The sequence below is a fragment of the Dioscorea cayenensis genome, chromosome 4 (assembly GCF_009730915.1).
Source record: "Dioscorea cayenensis subsp. rotundata cultivar TDr96_F1 chromosome 4, TDr96_F1_v2_PseudoChromosome.rev07_lg8_w22 25.fasta, whole genome shotgun sequence".
Lineage (NCBI taxonomy): Eukaryota > Viridiplantae > Streptophyta > Magnoliopsida > Dioscoreales > Dioscoreaceae > Dioscorea > Dioscorea cayenensis.
The window spans coordinates 8,217,669-8,226,426 of NC_052474.1; the positions used below are offsets into that span (position 1 = coordinate 8,217,669).

An 8,758-nucleotide genomic window follows, 5' to 3' on the forward strand; every position below is an offset into this window, starting at 1 on the left:
CATCATCTTAGGGGTATAGTGTATAGCAATGGTGTAAAAAGTTTGAACTATATAGTGAGAATGATGTCCTTCATTTTGCTTTCTGACTTCATTGATGCCACCTAAAGTGTGCTTGCAAGTATAGACATTCTATAATTTCTTATAGGTTGTTTGGCACTGCATTTAGAAAGGCTCTTTTTTAGTTCATTTTTTACTCTTAGGTTTCTAAGGGTTCTTTTCTAGTTCATGTTCTTTTTTGCTTTTATTTATTGAGAAGGTCCTTTATAGATTTGAAGAACAATACCAAACAAGACCAAGAGAGTGAAATTATCTGCATTTAGTACATTTGTGACAAACATCAGCTCAAGATTAAGTTTTGAACTTTTTTGTAAGATTCAGGAACTATTAGTGGATGTGGTTGGCAGAATTGGTGTTATTGTGAACCTTGGAGCTCTTTATATGGTTGGCATCCCTTGTTCGCTCTGTTAACATTCTTATTACATATTAAAGGCCAGGTTGGTTTATCTATTCATTTATTTTTATCGTATTATCATCATAATGAAGTCAATGCTTTTAACAAGGCACCCATTGTTTTATGGCAAACAGGAGCTTTGGCTTAGAGTTATATGTGGTCTCTTTGTGAAAGTGGTGTTGTTTCTACTCATCACTTTACTAACAAATAGAGAGAAAGCAGTAAGTGGTCTTTCATTTATGTACCAGACAAAGAGATGGTTAGTAGATAAATTTCTTTTTTATATACTCAATTATAAGAATTGCAGTCTAATTTAATTCCTCTCAAGATATTTTTAGGGGAAGAGGGCCATGCATAGAGTTTACAAGTAATAATACCCATCCCCATAAACACAAGGGATGACGATAGTTATTCCATTGAGGAAGAAATGAGTGTGCATGCTAATTATAGCCAATAGTTCTCAATCTTTGTGTTTAGGGAACCCTAAGCCCCTAAACCTGAAAACATGCTGGTGTGCGTAGTGCTGTGTTTTGGTAAAGAAAAACTTATATAAAATCTTGCAAATATTAGAAACTTCATGCCAAGAAGAAAGCTACTATGGTTATTTTGAGAATGTTTGTACCTATATTGAAAAGAAAGTACCCAACAGATGGAGAAACCAAGAGGCAAAGAGAGAATAATTATATATTGAAATAAATAAAACATTTTAGTATATGACGGATTACACTTGTCAGAAGATATTGAATTAGTAATATTATTTGCTTGTTAAAAATAATACTACCTAATGTGGCATACTGATTGTGTCATCCATAAATGCTCGAAATAAATGAGTGCAATGCATTTACAAAACAAGAAATCACATTAATGAACAATAAAAGCATGCATTGAATTTTTAATCATCCAATTCCTATATATATGTATATATATGACTAAGGAGAAAAATAAGGAGTAAGTTAGGATAGACATGAATTTTGAAGAAACATGAAGGTAAAACAACCTTACTTGCAAAGATCATAGTGTAGATTGGTCCAAACACAGAAAAGTTGAGAAGTTGGTGTATATAATTTGTACACCCTATAAATTGCTTGTTTCCTACACCATCATCATCTTCTTGCTTTTCATCTTTAAGCTCCGGAGGTCAACAATGTTGGATGAATTGGGAGTGGGAGAGAGGATTAATAGAAGACACCATATGGTGATAGAAGCCAAGAAGCAGTTATGGTTATCAGGGCCTCTAATAATTGCAAATATATTGGAGAAGCTCATTCAAGTCGTCTCTCTCATGTTTGTTGGCCATCTTGGAGAGCTTCCTCTCTCAGGTGCTTCAATGGCTGTTTCCTTTGCTGCTGTCACTGGTTTCAGCTTGTTGGTAAATATCTGTATTCATCTCTCTTTCTTTATGTTTTCTGTTTAATTCTCTATCTTTCTTTGCTTTCTGTTTCTTAAATGAGAAAGATTGTCTCTAGCGTGAAGGAATTGATTAAAACTAATATATGTTAAGGAATGCCTCAGTCTATCTCTTTATTGGTATAAGGCTATATCAAATTACTGAAGCATTTAAAGTAATTTCAAAGTTGATTCAATGATAATTATATTGAGGAATGTCTTTGTCTATTTATCTATTCATTGGTTGAAAAGTTTGGGTTTAAAAATCTTTAAAGATTTCATCAAATTTTATAGAAAATTTAAAATATCTATATTTAGTTTTAGGTTTTTGTTAATTTGTCATAGATATAGCATGTCATGGACATCAAAGTTGTATAATTTTTGTTCAATGGTATATGTCACAGTCAGGAATGGGAAGTGCTCTCGATACCTTATGTGGGCAGGCCTTTGGTGCAAAACAATACTATATGCTAGGCATTTATTTACAAAGAGCCATGCTTATTCTTAGCCTTGTGAGCATCCCACTTGCTTTTATTTGGGCATTCACTGGTAACATACTTAAAGCAATTGGTCAAGATAAAGAGATATCATTGGCAGCTACGACCTATGCTCGGTATATGATACCAGTTATATTTGCCTATGCCCTTCTACAATGTCACCAGAAGTTCTTGCAGGCACAAAACATAGTATTTCCAATGATGCTATGCTCTGCCTTCACTGTTATATTTCATATCTTTCTTTGTTGGGTTTTGGTGTTCAAGTTGAGGATTGGATTAAAAGGTGCAGCAATTGCAAATTCAGTCTCATACTGCATTTCTGTCACTATAATTATAATTTATGTAAGACTATCTCCGAGTTGTAAAGAGACATGGACAGGTTTTTCAAAAGATGCTTTACATGATATTTCAAGCTTCGTCAAACTTGCTATTCCATCCGCTCTAATGATTTGGTAAACATGATCTTCGTTTTTTTTTGTTGTGTAATTTTATTGCAAATGCATATCACTAATGATTTAATTAACATCAATTGTTTGTGTTAATGTTTTAATGTAGTTTGGAATTTTGGACATTTGAAGCACTTGTTCTCATGTCTGGTCTTCTTCCAAACCCAAAGCTAGAAACATCAGTACTTGCAATTTGGTTAGTACTAAAAAATACAAAGCTATATTTCTTTTATTATTCACAATAACAATATACTTATCTCTTTTACAGCCTAAATTCTTCAACACTGGCATTTATGATTCCTTTTGGTATCGGAGCTTCTGTGAGGTTTGTCAAGCATAGTACAAGTTAATCTTTCGTTTTAATGTTATCTGTACAATTATTAAATTTATTCATATTTGTATTTTGTATTAGTACGCGTGTCTCTAACGAACTAGGAGCTGGACAACCACGAAATGCTTGGTTAGCAGTGATTGTTGGAGGAATTATTGCCATCTTACAGGGTGTGGTAGTAGGATCAACTTTGATTTTAGGACGGCATGTCTGGGGAAAATTATTCAGCAATGAAAAGGATGTTGTGAACTATGTAGCCAAAATGATGCCTTTTCTCGCACTTTCTAATTTCATTGATGCTACACAGAGTGTGCTTACAGGTATTTATTATTCTTTATTGAATCTTTGGAGCTTAGAAAGTTGTTCATGAAATTTAGAATGCTTTTGTCATTTAGGTACTGCTAGAGGATGTGGTTGGCAAAAACTTGGTGTAATTGTTAACCTTGGAGCTTATTATGTGGTTGGCATTCCTTTTTCTATATTATTGGCTTTTAAATTTCATCTTAAAGGGAAGGTTGGTTTAAGTTTAATTCTCTTCTTATTTTATTTTATATGATAATAAGACAATTGAAGTAATACCATCAATTCTAATTATTTATGGTAAAAAATAGGGTCTATGGCTAGGGATTATATGTGGCCTTTTTGTTCAAGTCCTGTTACTTCTCAGCATTACTTTGTGCACTGATTGGGAGAAAGAAGTAAGGTTTTTTTTTATTTATTTATTTATTCGAGCAAATGAGTTTAGATTATATTATTATTATGTTTTTTTTAATTGATTTCCTTTATTGGTTTTTAGGCAAATAAAGCTGTGGAGAGAGTTAACAATTCCATTGATATCCATCTATCAAATATTAATCAAGGGGAGGAGGAAAGAAGATCTGATAATGGTCACTAGTTCTTCTTCAATAAAGCGAGTTATTAAAAGCTTCTAATTATGTATTAATCTCTACAAATTTTCTTTTAAAATATCATGTTATGGTGATAGTATAACATTCTTATAAAATTTCATGCATTTACCATAATTTTGTTAATTTAAGTGAAACCACATATGGTTATTTATTCCAGATAAAACTAAGAATATTTTTTAAAATTATTAATTTTGTTTTTAAAATCATGATTTATCGGAAAAAATTGAAAGACATTTATAAGATATGTGGAAGTATAAAGATAAGTAATCAGAGTAATATGAGAAATATAAGATGACAAATAAAAGCTAGTATTTTAGTTCATTATTTATTTATTTAACTATTTACTTTTGTGTAATAGATTTTAATAAATATAATATTAGGATTTCGGATGATAGAGTTTAATTATATACTTATATAGGTTAAGGAATGTCAATGACAAATAAAAGCTAGTATTTTAGTTCATTATTTATTTATTTATTTTTGTGTAATAGATTTTAATAAATATAATATTAGGATTTCGGATGATAGAGTTTAATTATATAGTTATATATGTTAAGGAATTTCGATGAAAAATAAAAGCTAGTATTTTTAGTTCATTATTTATTTATTTATTTTTGTGTAATAGATTTTAATAAATATAATTTTAGGATTTTGGATGATAGAGTTTAATTATATACTTATATATGTTAAAGAATGTCTTCACCTATTTATTTACTTAAATAGGGCCATTTCAAATGCATTCGAAGTAATTTCAAAATTGATTCAATAATAATTATATTGAGGAATGTCTTTTTATATTTGTTTATTAATTAGTATGGGGAGCTTGGTTCTTGAAATCTTTAAAAGTTTTAGAGAATTTAAGATATCTATGTTTGGTTTAAGTTTTTTTTATTAATTTGTTAGAGATATATAATGTGTATGGAGTTCGTAGTCACATAATTTTTGTTCTATGGTTTATATCATAGCTAGGAATGGGAAGTGCACTCAATACTTTATATGGATAGATCTTTGGTGTAAAAGAGTACTATTTGTTAGACATCTATCTACAAAGAATCATGTTTATTTTTAAGAGTTGTTAGGATTAGCTTCTGGAAATCTCATAAGTGTTTTTTTATAAGTTAAACACTTCTGGATTTTAAAAAAATTGTTTATATTGACTTTTTCTGCAGAAGCAGAAGCTGATAAAAAACCTGAAATACTGCTTACTTTAAAAAATGGTCATGTGGTGTTTTTGGGAAAAACATTTTAATATGTTTTGAATGCATAATAGTTGAGATATTATAATTATTCAATGAATGACCATTTTAGTAATTTGTCATTAAAAAAATCTTTTTAAGAATACACACCCAAAGAACTTCACACATATAAAAGTACTTCTGCATTAACTTATCCAAACATAAAATACAAAGAAACACTTAACTTACTCTAAGAAGCACTTTTTTAAAAATCCTTTTACCAAACTGAAAAAAAGTATTTTTTTTAAGTCAATCCAAACACGGCCTTAGCCTTCTGAGCATATTGATGTTTAAGTTTAGGATTGAATTTAAATGTGAAGTAATTGGAATTTAGTCCCTTAAGGTATTTCTATCATTGTAATTGCAATGTATATGAGATTATCTTCGATTTGCAAAGAGACATAAACAAGTTTCTCAAAACTAAATGGAAGCCAAATATGTCATTTGTGCTCAATTCAACCCTAAAGCGTAAGTTGACAAGATGGAAGACATTGGCTTATTTATTCAAATTTATATTTTCCAAATTAACTAATGAAAGGCTATTCGTTAGTTTAATATGCCTCTTTGATGTTGGCTAGTTTATTTTAAATGGTTACATCACAAACAAACCAAGTAAACAAGCTCTGATATCAAGTTAGATATAAACCACTCAGCGGTGGAGTAGTTGGTTGTTAACTAAGTGGTTGTAGCTTCGAATTTTACACTTGCTTCAACCTAAAAGCTCAAGTTGATTAAACAAGACCGATGCTTATATATTCAAATCTATATTTTTTAAATTAACTGATGTGGACTATTGGTCACTGTAATACTCAACAAATGTTTTATACGATATTTCAACATTCATCAAACTTGTGTTTCCATTTGCTTCAATGATTTAATAAACATGATCTCCTTTTATTTTTTTCAAAGTGTGGAATTTTATCACAAATACATATAGCTCATGATTCAATTAACATCAAGTGTTGTTGTTCTTGTTGTTGTTTTAATATAGTTTGGAATTTTGGATATTTAAAGTAGTTATTCTCTTGTTTAGTCCTCTTCCAAACCCTAAGCTAAAAAACACAATACTCATAGTTTGGTTAGTTTTAAGAGTATCAAAACTATGTTTCTTTTTGCAATTTATAACGACAATGTACTTGTATTTTTACAGTCTAAATTCATCATTATTAGTATTTATGATCCCTTTAGGTATTAGAACTTCAGAAAACTTTGTTAAGCATAATACTAGATCATTTTCTCTTTAATATCATTCATATATTTATCAAATTTATCAATATTATTCTTTTATATAAGTATGTGTGTTTTTAATGAAGAAATAGTCAAATAACCATGAAATACTCTACTAGCAGTAATTGTGGGAAAATCATTCTTGTCTCAAAGTGTGTGGTAGTTCAATCAATGAGAAGAAAGTTGTGAATTATATGGTAAGAATGATGCCTTTTCTTGCACTTTCTAATTACAATAATGTTACACAAAATGGGTTTACATGTATTTATTTTTCTACATTAAATCTTTGAAGTTTAAGAGGTTGTTCATGACATTTAGAATGGATATGGCATTTAGGTATCGCTAAAGGATGTGATTGGTAAAAGCCAAGTTTGGTCGTTGTTAACCTTAGAGGTTATTATATGGTCACCATTCTTTCTTTAATACTATTTGCTTTTCATTTTCATCATAAAGGGAGGTTAGTTTAAGTTTAATTTTCTTCTCATTTTATTTCCTTTTATGTGATTATTAGTCATTTGAGGCATTGCTATTAATTTTAATTATTTTCTTTTTTATCAAAGAGGGTTTTTTTTTATAAAAGTGGATAAATCACAACTTTATTAAAAGAAAAGGAAAGGGTACAAACCTGAAGAGCAAAAATAAATAGAACCAAACAACTGAGAAAAAGACAACAAGGCTAGATAGTATGCCATCACCAGGGATAATGTGCTTCTATCAACAAACAAACAGACAACACAAGAAAAAGAGAAGATAGTGCGACAGAGAAGTCGAAGATCACCAGAAGGAGACAAAATGACCTCTAACACTGCCAAAGGAGGAGGAAGAGCGGGGGTGAATCACTCCTGAACAGGTGGATCAGAGGTGTTGCCTTGCTCAGCCGGTCATGAGCCCAAGAAAACTAGAGCTTGCTTAAGTTTCTGAACTGAATCTGTAAGTAAGCGCTGATGTTGTGGGTCTCTAGCTGCAGAAAACTAGGCGAGAAGCATATGAATCGATTTAGCAATAACAGAGAATAAAGGCGAAAAGGTAGAATTAAAAATGCGGTTATTTCTTTCTTGCCACATATTCTAGCAAATTGCTCTAAAAATTAAGTCCCACAGAACTCATTGCCTGACATCAATGGACAGTATCCATGTTGTCCAAATCTCTAGGAGAGAGTATGAAACTGATTGTAAATTTAAGGTTTGTTCAAATAATGCTGAGATACAAATAGCAAATTCACACCTGCGCAAAAGGTGATCAGTTGTTTCTAAGTCTTTCAAATATAAGACACAGGTGTCGGTCGCATTTTGGGTGTTGCAACCCTTTTTGGCAAAATTAGAAAGAGTTAAAATTCTATCCTCACTTGCAAGCCAGCAGAAGAGTGAAAATTTACTTCACCATTCAGTTTTCCAAAACTTGGAATGAAAAGCACTACGCATTTCCTCCAACAATTAGGAACTTGTAGAAGGAACGAATTGTAAAAGTTCTATTGCTTTCCAAATTACAAATTTTCATGTCATCCTAATTACTGGAGCAGTTTGGAATAGATGACCAAAAGGACAAGCTTTCAGAAAAAGTGGTTGTACAAAAGAATATCTCATGTGAAGGAGAGTCTTGTACAAATTGTTTGATTGTAATCCAAGGAAAATTACAATCGTTGAACAGGTCAAGCCATAAGTCCTTAGGGGCACAACCCTCTAACCAGTTATCAAACCATAGCAATGTGGAATCACCATTTTTTACAATCATAGAAATATAAGCTCTCAAGGAAGGTAATATCAATGTAATTCCTGCCCAGAAGAAGGATTTGTTTCTAGGTGGCAAGTGAAACATTGGCCCTCAAGGTCCTCTACTCAGGTAGTTGAAGTTGATGATTTTGGACCATCAACATTTTTGGCCAGAGTAAATTTTTCACCACCACTTACCAAGAAGGGCTATGTTGAATTCATGTAGGTTAAGAATTTCCCAACCTCCCATTTCGTGAGGCCTGCAAACCCTTCTCCAAGCAATTAAATGAAAGCCCTTCGGGCCAAACTTTGGCTCTTTCCGAAGGAAGTCTCTACGAATTTTATCAATCTCTTTCACTACCCAAATTGGTAAATGAAATTCCGACATCTAGTATGTCTGTATCGAGGTTAGAACAGAGTTAATAAGGGTGAGACGACCCCCAAGAGAAAGGTATGTAGCTTTCCAAGACATAAGACGAGCGCGAATTGTAAGGATTAATCTCATCCAATGTTATCGTCTCAATCTCTTCCCCGAAAGTGGAACTCCTAGATAGGTAAGAGAAAGGCA

The 8,758-nt window shown here is 31.5% G+C and overlaps 1 protein-coding gene across 1 annotated transcript; it reads left to right on the forward strand.

Annotated features, from left to right (window-relative positions):
- Positions 1 to 636: 636 nt before the first annotated feature.
- On the forward strand, positions 637 to 4,018 carry LOC120259404 (protein DETOXIFICATION 16-like). The gene is made up of 9 exons (XM_039266996.1): positions 637 to 672; positions 1,581 to 1,820; positions 2,242 to 2,786; positions 2,890 to 2,976; positions 3,049 to 3,105; positions 3,193 to 3,431; positions 3,507 to 3,625; positions 3,723 to 3,809; positions 3,908 to 4,018. Exons 2-9 carry the CDS (start codon positions 1,596 to 1,598, stop codon positions 4,004 to 4,006), a joined length of 1,458 nt encoding a protein of 485 aa, XP_039122930.1. The 5' UTR covers positions 637 to 672; positions 1,581 to 1,595; the 3' UTR covers positions 4,007 to 4,018.
- Positions 4,019 to 8,758: the final 4,740 nt, after the last annotated feature.